General features: G+C 41.6%; 2 protein-coding genes across 6 annotated transcripts in view; both read right to left on the bottom strand.

The window, feature by feature from the left end:
• GRIPAP1 (GRIP1 associated protein 1) overlaps positions 1 to 17,009 on the bottom strand; it is a 68,944-nt gene extending 51,935 nt beyond the window's left edge. For 2 of the 5 annotated variants that reach the window (XM_026711509.2, XM_087925681.1), the window contains exons 1-12: positions 16,684 to 16,937; positions 13,991 to 14,057; positions 12,910 to 12,971; positions 12,414 to 12,440; positions 11,949 to 12,056; positions 10,254 to 10,410; positions 8,455 to 8,696; positions 6,925 to 6,972; positions 6,756 to 6,787; positions 5,660 to 5,707; positions 3,672 to 3,771; positions 2,457 to 2,534 (exon numbers count right to left, since the gene is read on the bottom strand). In XM_026711509.2, the coding sequence (XP_026567294.2) occupies positions 2,457 to 2,534; positions 3,672 to 3,771; positions 5,660 to 5,707; positions 6,756 to 6,787; positions 6,925 to 6,972; positions 8,455 to 8,696; positions 10,254 to 10,410; positions 11,949 to 12,056; positions 12,414 to 12,440; positions 12,910 to 12,971; positions 13,991 to 14,057; positions 16,684 to 16,725 (1,011 nt within the window). In that variant the 5' untranslated portion in view covers positions 16,726 to 16,937. Of the gene's footprint in view, positions 1 to 2,456; positions 2,535 to 3,671; positions 3,772 to 5,659; positions 5,708 to 6,755; positions 6,788 to 6,924; positions 6,973 to 8,454; positions 8,697 to 10,253; positions 10,411 to 11,948; positions 12,057 to 12,413; positions 12,441 to 12,909; positions 12,972 to 13,990; positions 14,058 to 14,954; positions 15,151 to 16,683 lie in introns of those variants that run through there. The other 3 variants (XM_087925683.1, XM_087925684.1, XM_026711510.2) reach the window with 2 other exon arrangements.
• Positions 17,010 to 19,430: 2,421 nt separating this feature from the next.
• Positions 19,431 to 24,985, bottom strand: part of TFE3 (transcription factor binding to IGHM enhancer 3) — a 35,326-nt gene continuing 29,771 nt past the window's right edge. Inside the window, exons 8-10 of the mRNA XM_087925685.1 lie at positions 22,628 to 22,703; positions 21,712 to 21,859; positions 19,431 to 21,614 (exon numbers count right to left, since the gene is read on the bottom strand). Coding sequence (XP_087781811.1) covers positions 21,306 to 21,614; positions 21,712 to 21,859; positions 22,628 to 22,703 — 533 coding nt within the window. The 3' untranslated portion in view covers positions 19,431 to 21,305. The remainder of the gene's footprint in view (positions 21,615 to 21,711; positions 21,860 to 22,627; positions 22,704 to 24,985) is intronic.

Raw genomic sequence — 24,985 nt, 5'->3', positions numbered from 1 at the left:
GTGTCCACAGTAACATATTCAATGTGAAACAAAATAAAGAACGGTCACTCCCAATGACATTGCGATAGGTAAAATAGACACTGGTTGATTATAATCTCATTGCCATGCATAAACTCAAACAATATCACAATGTACAACTGTACATTGTAAGTATGGTACACATACAATTTATATTCAACCAGTACACATACAAGACAATCATCCACAAAGGCCCTTCAGTTCTGATTCTCTTACGTGGAATATTGCAGAAACACAATGCGGGGGACAATCTTTGTGTTGGGGGGAACAATACATGAATTCAAGTTCATAGCAGATAATTGCCTTCTACAATTTTCTGACATTTTAGCACATTAGCACAATTTCACATTTATACATGCTTATGACTGAACACATGGCATCATTCAAATGAAGGAAGGATAGCTAAGAGGAGTTCATTCAATAAAGCAATACATGGTCTTGTCTGAAATTGCATCATTTTCAGTACAGGGCAAATGAATGATATAAACCAATTGGACACAGTATCTGCCTCCCCACTGAGACTAGAGATGTACTCACAGGGCAGCGATACAACAGCCTCCTTGACATGGGGATGGGGTAGTTTTACAGCAACTTCCCATTATTTACATTTAATTCTTTTGGAGTGTTACTTCAACAACTGCCACTAATAGTGTTCATATTTTAAGTCCCAGGATTCTAATTGTTTAGCTGTTGACTTCCATACACAGAGAAACATTACAATGTAATTTCATATTTAACTATTCAATAGGTTTTATTAGGTTCAGTTGGATTTACTGACAAAGAAGTATCCAGAGAAAGATAACCCCATCCACATCAGCAAATTCAGATTTCTTTTATAAAGTACCAAGGAGACGTTGCATGCTCTGCATTCAAAAATATACTTAGAACAGACAGACAGATATAAAATTGTACTGGATCAACATAATTCACACACCCACACATAGAATATGGCAAGAATAGGAACAGAATGCCAATGTGCAACTTATTGAATTAAATGGAAAGAATAGCAAATTATTTTATGGAAAGTACAATCACAGTGCCAAAAAAACCCCAGATGAATCTCTACCGAAGTAATTCCGTGAACAAGTAGGGGCAGGTTGTATCAATATTTCAGCTAGCCAACCCATTTGCCAGTCAGCCATATGGCTTCCTTTATTTATTTATTCATTACCCACATCCTTATAAGTGACTTATGACCACATGTCTTCGAATGCACGATCTAAAAACAGCCATAAGATAGTTCATAATATGAATATAACATAATATGAAATCACTATGGTGATTTTGAATGCCAGCAAGCAATCCCCGTCCCTCCTCACCCCGCCCCCCGCCCCCAATCTCCTGTGGGACAAGGACTTGAAGCATACTCTATCTGCTTCGCACAGATTCTTCCTGGAGGAAAGGAGCCCAGACATAGCAAGAATTCAAAGGTATAGAGCTTCTTCTATGTGATCATCAGCACTCTGAATTGGGCCAGAAGCCAACAGCAACCAGCTCCCATAAAATAGGAGTTATCCTGTGAAACTGGATAGTACTAAATAGCAAGAAGGCACTTCGGAATCACTTTCAAGGGCAGCCCTATGTAAAGTAAATGAGAGAAGTCTAGCTGAGAGATAAGGCGCTGTCTTTATTACCTTCTGATCCAACAGGTGTATCTGCCAGAGCTGATCAAAGGCTTCCTTTTTAACATTTCAGGCTTCACTAAGATGATTCATTCTAAATGTTTTAGATTCCTATTAGCCTCAATCACTTGGCCATTGATCAGGGAGGATTAATAATTAGGGAAGTTTGGTTCAACCATCTATAGGACTTTGGGCTGACCTATGTCACAGTAGCAGAGGAAAAAATTACAAAACATAATAACAAACACAGATTTTTTTTTTTACTTCAAAAAGTCCTACACCTCCAGTTTTTATGACTTGAGTACATTTTATCATTAGAAAAACAAATCTTTGTTCATTTCTACAAAAGCAAAATCAGAATTCCACATTGTCTAGAACTCCTAATGTCAACGTACTCAAATAGCACGATTGATACAAGTCATATAATTCTGCTTCTTTGGTGGCAAATCTGAATCGCCTTATAATAAACATTGAAACCATATAGCTCTGTGACCAAAACTAGAATCCATTTAGGGAGTTCTCTGGGTACTGTTATTTCTGATACAATACACTTATTATCTTCTTTCAAGAACAGGCATAAGTGTATATGCATATGCCTTTCATATGCTATTAGTTCCAGCACCCCAATACCACTTCAGAATGATGGGAGCTATAAACTCAACCCCCTGAAGCAGAAACAGAGATTCAATCCTCCACAAAGGCCTACAATATCAGAAAATAAACATCTCACCAAAATTATAAATTGAGGCAGATCAGAGATTCTTAACAAAGGGGGGTGGGGGGATGGGGGGGCAGACAGGTAGAAGAGGCATTCACCTGGTCCTGCAGAGTCTGAAGGGCCAATTCATGTTCTTTTTTACCACTCTGCAATTGGTCCTTTAATTCCAAGAAGCCCTGAGAAAGAAGGAACACATTTACCAGAGAAAGAACATGAAGGGAGGATTTCACTGTTGCATTAAATTCCACTAGTATCACACCTGAGATGGAGACAACCATGCCCATGGAAATTATCAGGTGGAATCAATAAACCTCAGAACCATTAAAAAGATAAAACCATAGATTCTTCCCTTTCTTAGGGAAAACAGAGGGGGAGGGAATCCTATTTTCTAGAACAGGAAACAAATGGCCCATTATTGTTAGCTTTATTTATGTTTTATCCACTTTAACAAGTCTGTGGCATTTCCTCCAAGAAATTTCAGGAAGTATAGTTCCATGAGATAGGAGAAATTTATCTGGCGAGTGGGACAACCTATACGTATGATTTATAAACAAGCAAACAACCCTAGCTCCGTCCTATTTCTCAAACTTCATTGGGAAAAATTGTGGCAGTTAACCCCTGACAAGCCAGTCATGCTTTAGACCAGGGGTCTCCAACCTTGGCCTCTTTAAGACTTGTGGACTTCAACTCCCAGAATTTCTCAGCCAGCAAAGTAAAGCAAAACTGGCTGAGGAATTCTGGGAGTTGAAGTCCACAAGTCTTGAAATGGCCAAGGTTGGAGAACCCTGCTTTAGACCAGTGTTTCTCAATCTCAGCAACCTTAAGAGGTGTGGTCTTGCTGGCAGGGGGAATTCTGGGAGTTGAAGTCCACACATCTAACATTGCTGAGGTTCAGAAACAATGTTTTAGAAACGGAAAGGCCAGAATTACTCTAACTGTACAGATTAGAGCAGCAGGCCCCAACTTTTCAGAGGTTTTTCCACAGACTGAAGGGGGTGTGGTTTTGTGTGCAGCCTGCAGGCGGGGCTTCACTTGTTTCCATGGCCCTGTTTCTGGCATGCCACAGACTGGTGCTGGTCCACGGACTGGGGGTTAGGAACCCCTGGATTAGAGAACCAAAGCTGAAAAGAACTGGGTAAATACACAGCTAGGCTTTGCATCAAGGCCTCTCAACTGATAAAACTAAACCCTTTCGATCAAGAGGTTTCCTTGCTGATGGAGCAAAGTTCTAAATCTGATGAATCGGGTCTCTTCAGCCATGCCTTAAATGTAACTCAATCTGAACATAGAGGAGAAGGAATAACGTCTTTTACCTGGTTAATGGACTGGAGCTCCTGCTGAAGCTTCTGGTTACGAACTTGCAGAGATTTGAGTTCCTCTTCCTTCCGTTGTTGGATCTCCTCAATTTTGGTCCTGAACAGAGAACGGGAAAATTTGTTTACAGAGGAGAGAGAACTCAGAGACAATGTTTTTCTTCTCTTTAAGCTGCTCTGTTGCCTTTGGGTAATTGTTTCCTTGTCTTCTCTTCACCACTCTACTCTTGCAGGAAATATGCCTTTTCCATTCCCATCTCATCCATTCATCCCCATTTCCAGCTTTATTGTTTGTCTTCCCAGGAATGGGCTTCTTTCTCCACTTTCTCTTCAGCACCCACCACTGCAGCAAAAGCACTTTAACACCATTACTGCCCAATGCTCCAGCCCCAAATCCACTTTCACTTTCGGTTAAAACCTGCACCCCGGCTGATGCAAATTCCAAGAAAAAGAAGCAAGAACCTCTACTGTTCAGCTATGCTCAACTCTGGGGACTTTCATGGATATATCCATGCTTTCTAAGCAATGGAACCAGGGGTGGGATTCTACCGGTTCGGACCAATTCAGTAGAACTGGTTGTTAACGATTCTGCGCAGTTCAGAGAACCAGGAAATCGTGCCTGTGGCTGGCCCCTCCCCTCTCTGCCCAGTCACTCCCTACAGTATTTCTTTTTTTTTCCTCCAGATGATCAGCTGTTCTGACGATCAGCTGCGCCAGGATCCCCCTAGCTGTCTTACTGCTTTGCTCAGGAGACTTCCCTAAGGCCCAGGAGGCAAAAAAAATGGAGCACGGAGGGGGAGTGTTGCTGCAAAAAAAAGAAGAAGCCATGCTCACCCAGTCACATGGCCATGTGCACCTAGTCACTCCCACCTAGCCATGCCCATAGAACCGGTAGTAAAAATATTTGCATCCCACCTGAGTGTAACGAAAGTGGCTTGCCACTGCCTTCTTCTAAAGTACTCTATTAATTCAATGCTGAAATCTGGCCAGCAGCTCTGAGCCTCCCAGATGGTCCCCCATCCAAACTGTAATTAAGGCTAAGTTTGCACAGCACTCAAGACCATTCAAGGTTAGCTAAGAGGCACAACACTGGATCTAAATTATGCACATGTGTCTAATCTATTCTGGATCAAGGTCTGCTTTACACAGATCATTTGTTTCTGCTAAACAGGGGAGAGATGCACTGGCATTCTTAGTTTACTTTATTGTCATTGCACCTTGTACAACGAAATCAAACACCATCTTCAGTGCACATCGTGACCACGAAAATGAATACAAACACACATCCTTCACTCCACACATCGAACTGAAAACCCGCAACACTGCACCAAAGAGCTACTGCCCTGGGATAGAAGTTGTTTTTCAGCCTATTTGTGCTTGTTTTCAATATTCTGTACTGTCTGCCAGATGGTAATAGTTCAAAAATAGTTCTTGAGCTTAGAGGTTCTGTCTCATCTACTCACATTGTATTATATAGCTTTGTTCGGCTAGAATGTAGCCTGCTATTTTATTATGAATGTAATTTGTTATATCAAATATAGTATCTGAAGGCCGCATTGCATGGCTTAAATAAATGCCATGAAAATGGGGCCAATGATCATTCAAGAGGCTGGGAAGAAGGAGAAAGAGTCCCAAGGCTTTCTACTTACTTAATTGGGCCCACTTCAGACCTCTCAGGCATGAGTGCAATTCATTCCGCGCCATCAACTGGCTTGCTCAGCGGATTCCCATAGGGATCATCTTGCCAGACTTTATGTAACGCTTTCACACTGCGGTGGTTTTCTGATGACCTGGCCTGTAATACTGGTGGTGGATTTCAGCTCTCCAGCTTCCTCCTGTTGTTTCTCCCCCTCCCTCCCTTCCTAAAACCCTGGCTTCCAGTGTCCTTTGGAGAGCTCTACTCCAGCCACCCGATGCATCTCAAACATGTGAAAAGGGCACTGTTGCCCTGGCGCAGAGGGTGAAATTCCAGATTGCTCAGCCCATACCTGCTGTCATTGTAGAGAGCTTCTTTTTCCGTCTGAAGCCGCACAAAGCTAAAAGGGAGAGGCAGAGACGCCAAAATGGGGAGAAGTTAAAACACAGAATAGGAGAGAGGCCAAAACTGGTTCCCAAAGGGAAGCCGCCCTGCAGAACGTATTAACATTCTCTCGCCAGTGGAGAGAATTCATTCAAACCTCTTGAGATGATGGCAAACTTTCACTTGGAACAGGAACAGCAATCAAGCAGGTGGAAGCCTGTCTAGCTAATTCTGCTCTGTAATTCTGCTCTAACAGTTCTGTTGCTCCCCTCTGGGAGGAGGTTTCAAAGAACTTCTAGTAGGACTTCCAGGTTCTGTAACATCTTTCTTCCCTATGCCATCCATCTGGTAAACTCACGAGATTCATTTTTCTCGCCATGTACAGGTATACATCCAAACTAGACTGTGTTGTTTCTCTGTGTCATATAATATATGTGGGTATATGCATAATTTTTTGTTTATTTACCCTGTTTCTCCAACAATACGGCCTCCCCCAATAGGAAGTCCCAGCATGTTTTATAGGCATGAAATGAAATTAAGCCCCTCCCCCCAAATTAAGGCCTATATTAAACCATGCGAAATGGGGGGGAATGGTGGGGGGGGCTTGCCGTTAGGAAGTACTTTTGTTGCACACCCGGATATGGTGCTGCCTGCATTGACCCCGATACGAAGTGCCCCACCAATGCCGAGGTCAACATCCAAGCCGTCGCTGCCCGCCCGAAGATGCAAGGGGGGGGGAACTGTCACCCCTGAAAAGACGGCCTAGCCATTTTTTCGGGGCTCAAAAAAAAGACCCAGCCTTATTATATGAGAAACACGGTATTTATTTAGTCATGTTTAGGTAGTATATATTGAAGATGGTGACCCTTTGAGAGCTGTATGTAATTTCATTTTAATGTATGCCAATTAATGTACATTCAAAGTGACAATAAAGTTATTCAGTCTATCTATCTATCTATCTATCTATCTATCTATCTATCTATCTATCTATCTATCTATCTAGGAGTAAACCCCATTCCTTATCCCAATATGACCAAGCTCCCCTCCCCACCCACAAAACCTACCTCTCTTGCTTCTTCTTAAGCTTCTCCATAAGCTGCATAAGAGAGAAAAAGCTGTAAGTTCCTGCCAGCAATCCTCGCTCTCCTACCCACCCAACAGTCTCCTGAGAATGTTGACCAGCCATACAAATCTCTCTCTCTCTCTCTCTCTCTCTCGTTCTCTCCCTCTTACCTTGGAGAGCTCTTGCTGCAGGCGGGAGGTCTCTGTTGTCTTGGATACCTGTAGGAGGGGAAGGAGAGGCAAACACATTTAAAGTCATTCACTGATCTGGCAATCGTTTTGAACAATTCCACCAAGTGGTTCTATAAGACAACACCCATTTTAGGGCAGTGGTGAGCCAAGGAAGAGGCAACGTATAGGTTTTCTAGTTCAGAAACCAGCATGCTGGGCATCATTTACTGTATACTAGGCAACCAAAAGTTCACCATTCACTCCTCTGGAAAGAAAAATAAAAATAAAGGCCTGCACTTGGGGACAAAGGACAAATCACTATGAACCAGAGTTTCCAGAATCCTTTCCTGCTTTCAAGTCTGTATAATATTCTTTACTGAAACATTCCCTGCTATGCTAACACTGGTCATTTTGCTAGTAACCATTATATTAGATCAGCACATTTCTAATTCAATGTGATTTAGTTATATTGTTAGAAAATGCATATGACTGCTTATATTTCACATGTTATAATCATGGACAGCTCACAGCAACATTCCATAAAAACAGACAAATAGAAATCCACAGACCTGCTTCCCCCGCAAAGAACTAATCATATATCCTGCCATGGTACCACAATATCCCACAATATCCAGATCTACTGGTCTCACTATCGCCCTAGCCCAATGCCTGAGTGAAGAGCCAGGATGTCACAGTCCTCCAGAATCTGGGGCCCTCCGTATCTCAGGGAAGAAGCTGTTCCAAAGGACCATGAAAGCCACAAAAAGAGAAGTGCCTCCAAGGTCCCTCCAGACGGCAACATTTAAAAGAAGAGAGCTGGAGGTGCCCACCTTATCTGTCCTAAAAATAACCTCGCCCTGGGCCATCAGGTCTTTCAACATGACAACCAGCACCCAGAACTGCATCTGGAAGCCAGTGAAACTCATATAGCAGCAGTGTTAATACAAGTGAATTGCAAGCTCTTCAGAACTGAGTACTGCTGCATGATGAACCAGGTACAACTTCTGGATGAACTTCAAGGGCAGCCCCAAGTAGCACATGAGAGTAATCCAAGCGAGAAGTGACTAAAGTGCAAGCTTCGTATGCAAATCCAGTTAGTATAAGCCAGGGCAACTGGGCGACAAGCGCTTCTCTGCTACTTGGGACTCTAGGGCCGGGATGGAGATGGAGAAATTCAATCTGGAGCAAGGAGTCTATGGTCCGCTGAGAGGCCACCAAGTTGCCAGTCGCGGGAACCCCAACCAGCAGAGCCTGTGGTGAGAAATGCTGAGAGTGGACAACGTTTGACCACATCCCATGGAAACACAACCTCCTCAGTCTCTGCATGGGATTTCTTCTCATATCCTGAAGGTCAATACTGAGGTCAGAACGTTCTGCTGTCTTCCATCTCCTTTGAAATAGCTGCGTTTTATGTGCAGTGAGGAATAACTCCCTGCTCCCTTACGGACTACTTCCCAATAGCTGCAGCCTCCAACCGAGGCAAAAACCAACATTGGCAAAGGAGGACAAATATCCAGGAGTCCTTCTTACCTCGAGGCTCTGCAGCTGCTCCTTCAGCAGTATTTTCTCCTCCCTCTCGGTCTGCAATCTCAGTTCGACTTCCAAAAGAAGCTGCTGGGAAATGGCACCACTACCGTCACTGTCAAACGCCGGCTGTTCCGAAGTCGTCTCTGGCACAGTGGAACAAGGATCCGGAGAACCATCGCCTTTCCCACCACCTCGGTTTTCTGCTTGCCGGGCTACTACTTCCTTCTCATAGCGTTCCTGTAAAGCTGCAGAACAAGGGTCACCCATTCTGAGCAGGCCACAGATTCCGTCTTCTGTATCCCTTTTAAATCTGTGGGGTTTTTTTTTTTTTTTTTAAACTTGGCAACTTTTAAGACGTATGGACCCACAATTCTAGATGGCTGGAAAATCCTAGAAGTGAAGTCCACCCATTGTAAAGTTGCCAAGTTTGAAAAATAATGATTTTTTAAATCAAGGATGGGCACTTTAAGGCCCAGGGATCAACTTTGTCTCCCAAACTCTTTTCCCAGCCCGGAACAGCCCTCCCTCTTTCAAATCTGCTGATAAAATCCTGAGACAAAGCACCCAGTAATAGTCATATGATGTTCAGTAGCTTTCATTAAAGCTAGAAATACAAATACATAATAGCTGACTTTCCAGTTTAGTTTACTTTATTGCCATTGCACCTTGTACAATAAAATTAAATACCATCTTCAGTGTACAATTTATGACTATGAAAATAAACACAAACACACATCACACCCCACACATTGAATTGAAAACCCCTGATATCGCATTAATATTGCAGTATACAGTTGAATTCAAAAGAGCTACTGCCCTGGGATAGAAGCTGTTTTTCAGCAGATTTGTTCTTGTTTTTATTATCCTGTACCGTCTGCCAGATGGTAATAGTTGAAAAAAGAGTTCCCAGGATAAGATGGATCTTTGAGAATGTTTTGAACTTTCTTAAAGCAGCAGGAGCTATAAAGCTCTTCCAAAGAGGGGAGAGGGCAACCAATGATCAGTATTACTGTGTAATACTGCAACTTTTCATCTACTATGAGCCCTTGAAACAAAAAGAAAATAAAAGTGTGGGCTACAGTCACAAGAATGTTACCTACTCTGATTATAAGTCATACTTTATTCTGCAAACAGTATTTTCCAAGTCCTCACATGACTGATGAAGGCTCATTGAATCCTCCACATCATTGGTGAATGATTATACGGGAAACTTACTGCAGTCTTCTTTTTTAAAAAAAGTTACTTCCTTTTTATGTTGCATCCAAAAGGACTTGTTAGAAGATGCTTCCCAGATTCCAGTTCTTCTCATAAAAAGTAAGCAATTGGCTGATTAGCCAATTGTTAGCAAATTGGCAATCAGCCCCAATTAAAACTCTTAAAAGGACAAAGACAAAGAGTCCAGCCTATTGGATTTCCTGCTGTTTCTTGCTTTCTCAGCAATTATCTTCCTTGAACTTACACTTCTATTGCCTCCTTCCATGACTTGGCTGTAGATCTTAGCTTTGTCCCCTACTCAGCTCCAACATTTGCACATTCTGGCCTATTCATGGCACGTGGAGGCGGGGCCATACAGCAGGCACCCCTTGAGAACAACTGCCAGGCTGAAGGATCGGATCAGCTTGCAGGCAATCTTCCCCATTGTGCTGTGTGGATTTGATGCCACGAAGTCTCAGCAGAGGCCCATGTTTAGGGAAGGTTGCTCTAGAGTGCTCCACCTTGCCAACCTTCCCCCTGTCCAATTCCTTGGACTTTCCAAACTTCAATTAAGAGCCCCCACACTTGTATGTCAGCAAGAATGCTACCTGCCATGTTCTTCTGCAGGGCAGAATTCTCTGCCTGTAGCCTTAACAGCTCGCCATCCACGGGACTGGCTGGGAACGCCCCTTCGCTGGCTAATGCGGTCTTCCCTTCCCGAAGAATCTGATTATCCTTCTCCAACTGCTCAATCTGCGAGCACAGCTGCATTTGAAAAACCAAAGGACTGGATTTCAGTGAGTAAATACATTTCCCAGAACACTGAACAAAAACACAGGTGATCCACCTGAGGGAAATTGGTCTGCATCTGATCCCTGATCATCATGGCAAGAAAAAGCATTTGTTATCCCAGCTCCCCAAATAAGTCCCAAGAGTGTGCGGGGTCTCCAACCCCCAGGCCACAGCCCACTACTGGGGCATGGCCTGTTGGAAACTAGGTCATGTGAGGGATGGGCGCTTGAGTGGAGAGCACTTGTGCTTGGGCGTGAAGCTCCACTTGCGCTAATGGAGCTTCGAGCATGAGTACTCACCGCTCACGCAAGTGGAGCTTGTGCTTGCATGCCTCCTCACACGCTCAGCTCCATTAGCGCAAGTGGTGGGCTGAGCACATACGCGTGCACCTTACACACACACACAAACACACATTCTGCCAGGCTGCCAAAGTGGAAAGGTTGGAGACCACTTCTCTTTAGAGTTGACTACAAAGGATGTAGTGATCCTTCCCCTCTTCAATGGCTTTGATTTAATGAACTAGAAGCAATCTAATAATCACAACAAATGCATGGAAAGATCCCCCCCACCCCCCGCTGATCAGCCTGCATTTTTCCAAACTCAATAAGCATGCAAACAGCGGTTGCTAAGAAAAGCTTCCCACTCAGAATGCTTTTTTAATACCACACAAGTGACTCAAATACCACATTGTGAGAGTGGAAGGAAAAAGATTATTGTTATTATTTTTTGCAGTAACTTGACTTGTCAATTGATAGGCAAACTAGGGTGAAAGACAAGGAAAAAAAAATTCTTCACATGCACAAGGAAGCTTGTTGAGGAGCTGAAGGCTGGTATTCCTCCCACCCAGACTTTATATATAGTATTTGCTTTGAGCCAGCTGTGGTAACAAACAGAAGCAATGATTAGAAAAGATAAGATGAACCATGGAAGAAAAGAAAACCTCTGAGACTTGAACTGAAGATGCTGGTTTAAAAGTATTAAACTATATAAGTAGTTAAATATGCTGAGCAACATTTTAGATTCAATGTGCAAAATGTGTTTTGAAGGACATAGGAGAGTGAACTTAGCACTTCTCTGTAGCACCTTTGCAAGATCTTTTCTCAGAACCAATCCTGGGGAAGAGAGCAGCTGCTTTAAGGGGCTCAGGACAGGTTACATCTGCACACCTGTGCCCTCCCGTAAACTGTTTGGCAACTGAGTCTGAAGCCCTGCACAGTCCTAATTTATTCTGCTTTGATTTTGAATGTGGATCCCGCAGTTTTGTAACCATGTTTTGAAGATCTGGTTGTTTTCAAAGCAAGGCTGGATAGCCATTTGCTAAGATACTAGACTTTGGATTTCGGCACTAGCCAGATGGTTGAGTGTACCTGCCTAAACGATTCCTTCCAACTCTATGGTTCTGGAATTCTAGCTTAGAATTCTGCGTGGTTAATCAGCAGTGCTATTTCGTGTCACACAGCACCCCCTGGCATGACCCTGGTGGCACTGCAAAGAGAACATTAGTCCAGTACCTTGGAGAGCTCCTGCATGAGAGTGCTATTTTGCAGCCTGAAGTCATCCTCTTGGCTATGCAGTTTTCCCTGAAGCATTTCATTTTCACTAAGAAGTGCATCCACCTCCTAAAAAGTCAACAAAATTGCATGAGACCCCACACACATAATCACTGCAAGGTTCACTTCCTTCCACTAGATGGCAGGCAAAACCAGAGAACTAAGATTGCCCCATTTGACTTAGATTGCTTATACCAGGGGTGTCAAACTCAAGGCCCATGTGCTGTTTCCAGCCTGCAGGGTGCTTAAATCTGGCCTGCAAGGGGGCGGGGGGGTGGGGGTGGCAGTTGAAGTTATCTGGGAGAAGAAAAGGAAGACTTGCAGAGAGACAAAACAAAAATATTAGAAATGAGTGATGGCAGATAGTCTGGATCCAGGCAGGACTGAATTTAACATGGCAATTGATGCTATAGACTGATGCCTTACCTGAGCTTTTTTACTCTTATTCAGAGCCTGTGAAAGAGAGAAAATTGTTAACCAAGCACCAATAAGATTTAGACACAGTGCCAATTATATGAAATTCTGACATAAACAATCCTTATTGTTTACACTCATAGATCCTCTAAAGAATGATTACAAACTCCTGTAATCATAGCTTTTGAATTTGTTTAACTCTTTTAAGAACCCAGTTGTTTCCTTTCACCATTTAGGAATGGGAATGTAATATGAGAGAAGATTGTCTACAATTATTATTGTACATTTTTTTAAACTTAAAATATTTGAATGTAAAAGAGAATATAAGGAGTTGGTATCACAATTTTTAATACCTGTGAGTTTTTTAGTTAGTTTTATCCAGAGTGCAGTATAAAAATCAAGAAATATCCACTAGTGTTCTGTGATACCTTGGTGATATTGCCCTCAAAGGAAAATTACATTTTAGGCTAATGTAACTGTATTATTCCATTAAAGAATCTCACTTTACCTTCTGAGCCTTAGCAAATTCCTTGTCTAAATAGGAGACCCGTTGTCGGAGCCCATTTAATTCTAAAAAAATCAAGAGAAAAACAAATCACAATTAGGAAAATATTATAGAAACAGAACACCTATCTTTTGCCATCCTGAACCTGTAGGATAAGGTATGAAATATGGTATCTAATCCTGAACTTCCGATCATTCTTATTTTTTTGAATGTGTACTTAAAAGTCTGCTACTAGCCCTCAGGTCTATCAGTCTGCCAAATGTAAAAGAATTATGCAGAATTATGCAATTATGCATGCTTGCTTGGCCTTGTGAGCACCAAAATAAAAGACACATCAGACTTGGAGAAGTATTGCAACAAGATAAACAAGAGAACATTTTAATTACAAATTGAGAAAGATTTTTAAAAACTTTTTATGCCTTCAAAATGATGCAGAGAACATAGTCCTATTAAAGATGGGAGAAGCAATAAAGGAATAACAAGAACAACAACAAAAGACTAAACGAAATCTTATTTCCTCTCCAAGAGCCAGAGAAGATACAAGGAAGGAGGAAAAGAGGTGAATGTTTTTACAGTTGTTTTCTGAGCCAGAATAAATATAAGTTGGCCAAATTCCTGAGAACTTTATTCTGCTTTTGCTCTTCGTGTGGGGGGATGTGCCGCTAAATAGGCACCAAAGCCTTATTCTCAAACCACAGGAAAGCTTCTTTGGCAATCTGTCTACTCCTAAGGTTTCATCATACATTGTCTGTGCATCTTCAGAAATAACTTCCCAATCAAATCGCTGAGAAAGCCATTTCTTTTAAATAGGAACTGAATTCAATGGCCAATATTGTATTCTAACTATTTCTTGTAACTTTTCATAGCTATTCATTCACTGCTTTCTTTCTACTACGCCTTTCCCCTGAATTTCAGATTTTGCAAGAGTCATGCTAAACCAGTATGACTGAACCAGCACAACCATATGCAAACATAAGCATATATGAATATGTGCAGACATTTTGATGCTTTCACATTGGGTACATAATATAATGGCTCAGATCCCAGGATTACTCGGGAAGTAGAACTGAGGAGAAAGTCTTACCGGTTGTGTTCTTGCGGAGTTCATCAGAGAGCTGGTAGTTCTGCGTTCGAAGTTCTAATAACTGGGCCTACCAAGAGAAAGAAAAAAGATTTTAACCAACCTCACCAAGAAACATCATACAGATGACTACGCAGGATTAAGGCAGGAGCCAGCAGCTTCTTCAACAGAAATGGCTGCTCAGCTTCATGGCCCTCAAGTACTATGCCACATATCCACTAATTCCGAAGTTGCACATACAAGAGTGACAGCGGGTAATGTCAGTTCTGCATGGCTTTACTCCTGACTACAAAAAATATTCTAATCTAGTTGAACCAAGTCTGGGAATCACTGCCAAGTCAAGCCAAAGAACTGAGCTAAAGCCACGAAGGAGATTTACTCTTGAGGTCAGGAAACCCAGCAGTTCATTTCAAAGCTTGGGTTCAGAACGTATATTGTTTGAGATGCAGCGTTTATGAGTCTTTTGCAAATTGTGAGCAACATTGCTACTAATTCTTAATTACTTTTAAAATAACTCTGTATTATTCTTGACTGACAAAATGAAATAAATATTAATCCAGAAGTGCCATTACTGAGAGGGCTTTGAACCCAGTTATCCAAAATTCATCCAGTGAATCAGACTGGCTTTTAAGAGTTGGAGAAAGAGGATGCAAATAGAAAAGTTTCTATTGCCTTGTATTGTGATCTATAAAACTTGTAAATTCCATAGGGGGATTTATTTTCCCCACTTATTCTTCTACCCTTCTAAGGCCTTGAAAACTACACTCCAAAAGTGTCTTCTGCCAAACCCGCTGCAGCAGCATCTACCATCAATACATCATATTTCTAATTCTGGGCTGGCAATCACAATGGTTAGTTGTTGCAGTGATTTAAGACAGCTAATATCTCTGCTCTAATTCTGCACTCTCCTCAGAACATCAGAAATTTTCAAGTTGTGCTGAACATGTGAAAAAAAATCCATATTAACCTGCTTTTTCTCTCCATAAAGATATTTGTACTTCAGCACCAAACAAAAATTAAGTATTAACTGAGAGTCTATGGAGATTTTCAGTCATCCGGGTCATGGTTGTCTCAAAGGTGCTTTTTCAAGAGGCAATTGGACTTTCAGATAGTCCTATTAACAGGGAGTTGCAAATAACTCTGCAGGTATCAAAAACTTACCTGACGTAAAGTATTTGTTTGAACAAATAATAAGGAAGCAAGTAATTGGCCAAGTTCCACATGGCACTGCAAAAAATTAGTGTCCACATATGCTGAATTTTAAAAAATATTATTAAATTTCTACACTGTCCATCTCACCAAGGTGACTATTATCCTGATAACAAAACTGATCAACTCTTTCACTTGTGGAATTTTCAATCAGGCACAAAAGATTAAATAAGGATCAGTAAACATTTATACTCTGAAGAGTTTAATCTGTGATCACAAGAAGAGAAATAAAAGAGAGGGATGGAATATATGATCTTGATGTATTCAATACACCTTGAAATGGGGAACACTATTCACTTTTTATCATGTTTATGTTACACCTGGAAAAGGTGTAAAGGCAAGAGAGAGAAAAACGACACTACTTCACTTGCAGAAATGAGCTGAAATGGATCCTCGGTCAACCTTGAAAACAATACACAGTAATGCAACTCTGAGTAGGTGCGTGGGTAGGTGTGTCTGTACGTATTTTCCTCTATATAGACTTTCACAATGTGGTGCACACACCCAATATGTTCAACTGCTATCTCTATGGGCTCTGTGATTGGGATTTGTAATCTGAAACACTCAGATGTTATACCAGGTTTGTTAAAGCTTAACAAATACAATTCAAAGAGCAGAGCTTCTTTAACACATTTGCAAAAGGAGAGATGCTGAGAAGCAGAGTTTGTAATGCCCGGGGATGAGGGGGAGGAACTGTCTCTGGGAAAATTTCTTCTCTTATACAGTCTCCCCTAAAGGGACACCAGCCCCATTTTCCTTTAGGTCACCCCAGTAGTGGGATGACTAGCGCCAGTTCCGCATCTGTGGAGGCGGGCAGGGGTGGGGGCGGAGAGCAAAAGTGAGGAAACGCAATACCAAACCAAGGCTCAACGCCGACCTCAAGCGGGGTGGCGGCTCCGTTCCAAGCCCTGGGGACCAGCTAGTCAATACCCACCCACCTATTCATGAATGAATGAGTTCCCAAGGCAGCCTCCCACCCTCTCTGTCCTCCCGATGGGCTCAGCCACTACAACTTCCAGAAGCTGCCCTTGAGGAGGGATCTTGGGAAGTGTAATCCAAGCAGACCAGCTGGGGGCCAAGGCTGGCTTCGGGCGCTTTAAACGAGCGCCGATGCGTCCCCATAAAGGTTCGAAGCACGACTGCGGAGAACAGGCGTAGGGAACTTAGGAAAGCAGCTGCGGAGGGCTCCCCGCTCCTTACCGAAACGTCGGTTTTGCTCCAGCCGCATGGGGAGCAGCCCCCACCCACCCCCGCGCAAAAAAGATGCGCCCCCATGCACAGCTCTTGGGACATTGCGCCCCCTCCTCTTGCCTTTGCACCCCCGACCCTTCGCCACACTCTCTGCTGGAAAAGCTTCCCGGAGCCCGCTCCTCCAAGGCGCGTCTCTTCCCTCACTCCCGTCCGAGGATGCTTCACGGGTCTCCGACGGCGTCTCTTGTTTTTCCGCCCGCCCCCACCCCTACCCCTCCAGCCAGAGTCAGACGCACCTGCATGCGCTCGAACTCCTCTTCGGACAAGGCCTGCGCCATCTTCCCTCCCCCGCCGCCCCCCCGGCTCGGCTCCAGCTTGGTACGATCCAAAGGAGAGAGGAAGAAGGAATCACGAGCCTGCCCCTGCCCACTCGTTGGAGAAGGATGACGAGATGGCTTTAAGAAGATATCATAGAGGGAGCAGGAGAGCGGACGGATGTTTTGAGAGACGTTCACTCTCTCTCTCTCTCTCTTTTTTTTTGTCTGCACCGGAGAGAGAGGAACAAGCGGAACCGGCGGACTGGAGCTTGGAGGCCGGAAGTGAAGAGGCATAGAGATGTGAGTGGGCACTAATGAAGAAGGATGATTCATAAGCGGAGCTTTGGCGCCCGAGGCAGTAGGGAGGGAGGGACAGGGAGTAAGAGGAGAAAGTGTAATGCAGCGGTTCGGATGCTCCCATAGAAACAGAAGCCTAGAGAGGATCCAGGCGTTTTCCCGTCAGGGTCATAGAGATGCCGGAAGTGATTGAGCTCATAGAAATAAGGAGTGCAGTATATATTATAGATGAAAGCGAAATGGCCGAGGAGGTGAGCGAAGGAGGCGACTTCGGAAGTGATCGATAACAATTGAAAATTTGCCTCTTCGGTGCCTTCTCCTTCCTTCGGTCACGTCACAGTCATTTTTTCCTCCATTAGATATAAAGTCGCCAGTAGCTGACAGTCGTGCGATCATTTCTACCTCCACTCTGTGTGTGTGTGTGTGTGTGTGTGTGTGTCTACCTGGATGGAATCGAAATCTTTTGCTTACAAAACGGGTGTTCCAAGAACTGCTACCCCCGAAACGGGAATGCTAACGGATAAAGCAGCGCAATGGCACCTCTTGCAGGAAAGAAAGCAGAAGGCTGCAATCCTACACCAACTAAATTGCGATTGAGGCCTCTTTTGTTCAATAACATTGCAAATTATGTAAAGGAATGTGCTGCGAGGGTATAATCCTAAACATGTATACCAAATATACTTACTGCTATACAAATGATTATAGGGAAATAGTCTCTTCAGAAGATTCCCAGGTCTTAATATACAGTATTTGATTTATGCAAGATAATTACATCTGTTAAAGCTACCTCATACTAAACCAGATGTACTTGTTTCACACAATATAAAGTGTGTGAAATACTATTTCTTTAGAGAACAAATTAAATGGAAGCTTTATCCATGTAACAAGTCCCATTCTGCAGCTGTTCCCCCCCCCCATTTATTTCCCTTGTGATTGACAGTTTGAGGCCCACTCACTAAATCCCATTAAGTGGATGATTAGAGTTTGAATTAAATCTAATTTTTACACCACTATCTTCTATTTTATCCATGTAATTAGTTCAGACTTTTCTAATTTTCAAAATTACAAACTACATTGTGAATTAACATCTGCAAATTTTTCTGTAAAGAATTCATCTGCTTAGACTTTAGTCTAAGAAATCTCTCTGGGAGGGCCACCACTATTGGGAAGTTAACACAATATTGAGGAATGGCTTCTTATAATTTTGAATCAGTACCAATACAAATAAGACTACCAGCCTTGAAAGCTATCTTATCCAGTGGTTAGCAGCTTCCCAAAATGCATGAAACATACTGGCCATAAATACTAAGATCTCAAGGCAGAGAGCATTCCTTATTTCCAAAGTGATACAAAAGAGATTCAATGTAACTGTATTCCAAACTAGGATTTGTCTGTCCTTTGGAAACTGTTGCTACTAGAAGTTTATTAGGTTTATCATTCGCTGAGTTTATGGCAAACCATGCATGCATTAAATATGTATCCATTTATGAGAAATAACTTTGTATTTAAATACAGAGTTATTCCTTGTAAACAGATTGTTTCATTTTGCCATATCAGCCTTCCCTGCAATTTAACTGTTTCTTTTGTAAATAAAATCTTTGATTCCTCGAAAGCCTGCTAAGTACCCTATAATTAGCTTATAATTTTTTTAGTGTCATGCTAAGGTAGAGGTGTCAAACTCGCAGTGTCACATTACCATCACATTTTTCCCTTTGCGGAGCTGGGGTGGGTGTGGTCAGTGCATGACGCATTCGGTGGGGTGTGTGTGTGTGCCAGTTTGACACCTCTAGGCTAAGGTCCAAAAATCAGGTCCCTATACCTCAATAAATAAAAACAAACATGTCATTTATGAAAGATGCTTAATTCTTAAGGCTGATGACAAAGCTTAATTTATATAATTATAATTTATCTTGAACATATTTCATGAACTTCAGTGAGTGTATCACTTATTTGTGAGTATTTGAAGAGATAACAGACTTCATAATGACTAGAAATTGATGCACTCAGCATTCTAGAATCAGAAATTTGCATCTGAATGCCAAGTGTGACCTAAGTGTGACATAGTGACCCTGATTGTATTGAGTCTTTGATAAAAGCATGGGCAAAACACATTAGTTACAAAAATTGCATCTGAGATTTTTTTGTTCTGTTACTGACTTCAAAACAGAAACTAAATTAATGTTGGTCAGTTGGAAACCCAGAGGTCAAACCACCTTGTCATCAAAGTGTGAAACAACTGTTTTCTCAGCCATCCTTTATGTAAAATAAGGTTCACGAATGAGTCTTCACCAGCTTGAATTCAGATCCTTATTTTCAGCATCAGAAATCTTGATATATTTTTTTATCACCAACCTGATATGGCTTTTTTAAAAAATAAACAGACACCTTACATTTTGCATGACACAGTGATGAAACAAGTGACATAACTGGCTGTAGAAAATGGACATTGTTCATTTATTTGTTTAGAAGCCTCTAGTATTGGTAATTGTAAATGTTTAAACATACAAAATAAAACAGTAGAAAGTGGTGTCTGGGTCATTAAGGATGTAGAATCCACAAAAGAGTCTCCTCAAATTTGCAATTCTCCCCCTTTTTCATACCCTGAACAGTCCAACTCAATTCCCATTAAGAACCGAAACCACTTGTCCAACCTGAATTTCCAAGCTGCTCTGTCCTCTGCCATCTTTCTTTCTTGCCAACATGCTAAAATACGAATGTGCAACATCTCACTTACACTGACCATCTAATCCCATTTCCTTGTCTCCTGCTCAAGAAGATCTTAGTTGGGAAGCTGCCCAGGTACTCTTCTCATTCCCAAATTGCTACTTATTGCAATAGCAATCGTACTTAGACTTATATACCACTTTATAGTGCTTTACAGCCCTTTCTCTCTCTAAGAGAGAAAGAGTGGAAGACTGAGTCAGCCTTGAGCCTGGTGGGATTTGAACAGCTGATAGCCAGCAGAAATGGCCTGCAGTACAGCATTCTAACCCGTGCACCACCAAGGCTCTTATCACATCCTCCTATAAAGTTCAGTCTATATCCTGTTCATCTTCAGATCCCACCCCTCTGAGGAAGTTCCTCCCAGATTCAGTTACCCTTCTTGAAAAACAGAAATGCCAAGCAACTATTTAAATCTAGACATTCCAAAGAGTTTGTGTGTTTAGATAACCTTTTGGAACAGGCTCATCATATCTTCTTAAGAGCATTCATACATATGGCGGTGACAAAGTTTCCAGTGAAGCCCAAATGATTGTCTTTGCAACAATTTTGCCCATTCTTTTAAACATCCAGAGAACAGGTCATAGATCCAGTATTTTTAGTGTAACAAATCAGCAAACAGTTCTATTTGTTGGGTTTCTGCTAACATCAATCTGGTAAGCAAGAAATTAGTTTTAAAAAACCTGATTAGTTTCACTTATCTTACAAAAAACAGGGGAGGTGGCAATTAATTCCTACTGAGTAGCCATGACTCTTCAATAGTTATATGTGAAATTCCAAGAAAGTTATTTACTTTTCTTTGCCCTGCACCTTTGTCCAGTGAAATTCCAAGAAGTACCATCTTGTTGTCCCTCCACATGGGCTAGTCGTATCATGAAGTAGAGTGCCAAGCAACTCATATATTAAATGCGAAGTAGAAAGTGGCAGTTTAGTAAAACTTGGAAACAGTGACAGGGAAAGGCTAAAAGGTACAAATTAAGAAGTCCAATATATCTATATAAAATAAAGCTCTCATTTTAAAAAAATGTTAGTGGCTCTCTGCTTTCCAAAAATGTTATGAAAGAAGTCCACTTTCTTCCTCCCCTCCCTTCCCAATTCTTCCCAAATTATATACAGGAAAGATGCAAGAGTAAAAGGTTAAGTGAAGGAATCAAGGTTTGCGATTACATGCTCCTTGCACAGCATTAAAGCAACACCCTATGGAAGTTTAGAATAGGTACAGGAGATGCACAAGTTTATCACACTGCGCTTCTGAGCCTTAATGGGTGCAGATAACATACAAATTGTCCTACAATTTGTAACAAAATTCTGCTTCTACTGCACTAAGAAGAAAGTTTGGTACTACGCGGTTTGAGCCCACCTTCTATAGAAGAAAATTTAACCACGAGCCCCCTCCATTTGGCTAAAGGGACACCTTTAAAAATACAGAATATTATGAAAGGAATGATACTTCCAGAGGGTTATAGCCTACAGCAGCCTCCAAGATTTGAAGCTGTTGAGTGTAAGCAGCAGTCTGCCATGGGTCAGAACAAGACATGTAAAACGGTGAAGCCGTTTCCAGCCCTTCCATCCAAGGGCTGCCATCATGAATCATCTTCCATGCTAAAGCTAGAACGGCGGCTGCTGCCCTTTGAGGCACCAGGAGAGACAGAGGAAAGGAGTGGATCAGAGGCACCCAGTGGGGACAGCGCAGTCCCATCGTCCATGAGAACATCTTCCAGGGCTCCCCCATCAGATCCCATTGCGAGACCCAGACCCAGCTCTTCAGCTGAAAAGGGCAGGTCCAGGGGCTCCGCAAAGGGTGGAATGGGGTCTCCTCCCAAGGACTGTGCCAGAAGGCCCTGGGTGGAAGTCAAAGGCAGCCCATGCATCTGAACCTGAAGTTCCAGCTCCTGAGGAGGAAATTACAGACAGGCTTATGAGACTCTGCAGCAGGCCTGAGCTGCCCTGTCTTCCTCCCACCGCCACCCACCTTGGCAGCTGTCCTACCTGGACTCGTAGCTGCAGGCTGCGGTTAGCTTGCTCCAGTTTACGCTGCCTCAGCTCCATCTCCTTGGAGCGTTGCTGTTCCTTCTGCAATTTGCGGATGTAATCTACTGAGGCCTTCAGGATAGTCCCTTTATTCCAGCGCATTTCCCTAAAATATGCAGTGAGGGGAAGGTAAGAGAACAGGAATTAAGCTTACTTAATTTGATTCTGTAAGGGTAGTTTCTTTCAACTAGGCCCTACAAATGTGTTGTACTGCTAAACTTCCAATGTTCCCAGTCGGCCTGGGCAAAAGACAATATTCAGTCCTGCATAAACCCACAGCCCCTGAAGGACTGAACCAAGACAGGCTTCTCAAGGTAAAGAAAGTACAGCAACTTTCTATATATACAGTACTGTTTCCCACACCATTTTATTGTATTCATGTGTTCAGTATTATATATCACCAACTACTGAAGTGTTCACAAAATAATTTCTACACATACTGAATCGTGTTTATAAATTACCATTGGCTATGATTATTATTGTACTGTATAAATACATAATCATAGTTGACTTTATACCAAAATCAGATCAGATCAAGGAGAGATTCAACCTAGAAATAATAAATTTTCTGACAGTGAGAACAATCAACCCATGGAACAGCTTGCCCTCGGAAGCTGAGGGAGCGCCATCACTGGAGGCTTGCAAGAAGAGATTGGACGGGCATTTGTTGGAAATGGTGTAGGGTCTCCTGCTTGGGCAGGGGGTTGGACTAGATGACCTACAAGGTCCCTTCCAACTCTGTTTATCTACCTTTTAAAACGTGTTACATACATCACTCAGGAAAACTCAGTGGAATACACAATGAAGCCTACACAAGCTTGTGTCCTTTTTGCTTATTTTGATTAACTAGTTGTCATCAACCTGTCATACTTACGGATCATTGGATTTGGGGATGAGGGTCCCCAGTTCTTTAATTCGGTCATTTATATTAAACCGACGACGCCGTTCAACTGTAAAAAGAGAGAGTTGTATAAGAGGCCCTGTGGAGAGACAGAAGACCCCTGCTTTTGCTACAACTATTAATGATAAATGCATATAAAGTCTTAATTTTTCCAGCAAGCAAAGCAGTTTGCTTTTATAGCATCCAAATGAACTTCTCAACATTCCTTAGATAAATTCCCCATTATGCCAAGTTTCTTTCAAAGTTAGGTATATATTGTGAATTGTATGGAATTATTTCTTGGGCACAAAATTCAACTTCTCAGATTCTTTAAAGGCCAAGGTTCCCAGCCTCATGGTTCTAAACATTTATTTGAAACACAGTATAAAGGCAAAAATGTCAAAAATCTCAACCCACATGAATCTGCTTTAAGTTCTTCTGAGGCTGTTCTCCAAGGGCTTCTGTTATTCAAATAATGCCACTGAAAAGTAGAAAGGGGGTTTCTAAGCAGGGGTGCATCTTTAAAGAGAACTCAGATATACTGCAATCTTTTTCAAAGCAAGCAAAATATTTTATTTGCCTAAGTATTTTAACACTATGGTTTTAAATGGGGGGCTAGCTCTTATTGTCATAGTAACATTAAATTACAAATAATTTTGATCTGGCCTGAAATGATTAATAGGGCAATGACAGACATGTATAAATATTCTTAAAAATAAAGATGCAAACTATTTCAGTGGCTGGAAAATAGGGCTCTCCGTAGTTCTTTATTTCCCCATAATCAACAGGGAACTGAATTATGCACAACATAAACTATTCAGTGAGCCAGTTTGATGTAGTAGTTAAGGCATCAGTTTAGAAATTGGGGGCTGTGAGTTCTAGTCTGACCTTAGCACAAAGACAGCTGGATGACCCTGGGCTAGTCACTTTCAACCTTAGAAAAGAGGCAATGGAAAATCAATTCTGAAAAACCTTGTCAAGAAATCTGCAGTGATTTGTCCAGGCAGACTCTGGGAATTGGACCCAACTGAATGGAAGGGGGTGGAGGGAAAGTTATCTAATACCAATTACTATTTTATTTATTTTTTAATTTATATCACAACTTTATTCTATTTATAAAGAACTCAAGGCATTCTTGACTCTTTTCATGAAAGCCGTATGAATCTGCCGTGCTGTATAATGTGTCATATATAGGGAAGTTGAAATTACTGAGCTTATTCTTACTTGTAGAAGATTACAAATTTTTAACATACTTTGCCTTATTATAAGTCCCTTCCCATTCTTTGTTTCTTTGTATCATAAAAGCAGTATTTGTGAGGTAATGCTCCTTCTTCCTCCTGTTTTCCCCACAACAACCCTAGGAGTTGAGTTGAGTTGAGTTGAGTTGGGCTGAGAGTGTGTGACTTTGATTTTGGGTTTTACCAATTAGATTAATTAGATTGATAGATCTTTATAGAAATGGCTGGTTCCTAGTATTATGAAAAAATAAAAAGTTGTGATTTGATGTTAATGACTTATTCTACTGCAACAGAGAGAGTCAGAAGTCAATATTTCTTTTTCTTTTTTTCTTCTGCTCCCTCACTTCTCTTCCCCCTCTTTCTCCCACCGTTTTCCTATTTACTTTCATATTTTATATCTTATTTGATTCTATAACTCAATAAAAATGTTAAACGTGAAAAGGATTTCCAAAAAATCTTGATGCTACATAAAAATTTAAACATTGGGTTTTCATTCAGTTAAATATTTTTTAATCTCATTTACAAAAAGGGAAAATAAATCCTTCTTCCAAGAAAGCACACAATACCTTTTCTTCTCTCCCAAAATGTAACACCCTAATTAAAATAGAGGGGAATCCTTCACTGATTAAAAATATGTATTTATTATATTGATTAAAGATTACAAAAGGATGAAGATTACAAAAGGATGAAGAGAAAAAGATACAAAAGGCAGATGAAAAATAGAACCTTAGTAAAAATATTGTGAAGGGGAATTTGGAATTCTCCCCTTCCCTTCTTCCCACTCCCCGCAACCACTAGCCACTATTTAAATATTTATGCTAGGCTGTTAATATTTAATATAAAACATTGGAGAATTTTGCTTGTTCAAGACATTTCATCTGTTGTTTTTAATTAGTGTCTTGACTCTTTTCCTGAAAGCCGTATGAATCTGCCTTGCTGTATAACGTGTCATATATAGGGGAGTTGAAATTACTGAGCTTATTCTTACTTGTAGAAGATTACAAATTTTTAACATACTTTGCCTTATTATAAGTCCCTTCCCATTCTTTGTTTCTTTATATCATAAAAGCAGTATTTGTGAGGTCTACTGGCCATGCCATCACCTTTTATAACT

This window comes from Pseudonaja textilis, chromosome 2, assembly GCF_049901715.1.
Source record: "Pseudonaja textilis isolate UNSWEBS1 chromosome 2, rPseTex1.2, whole genome shotgun sequence".
Lineage (NCBI taxonomy): Eukaryota > Metazoa > Chordata > Lepidosauria > Squamata > Elapidae > Pseudonaja > Pseudonaja textilis.
Note: the sequence above shows the minus strand (reverse complement) of the source record. Positions and strands in the feature narration are given on the sequence as shown.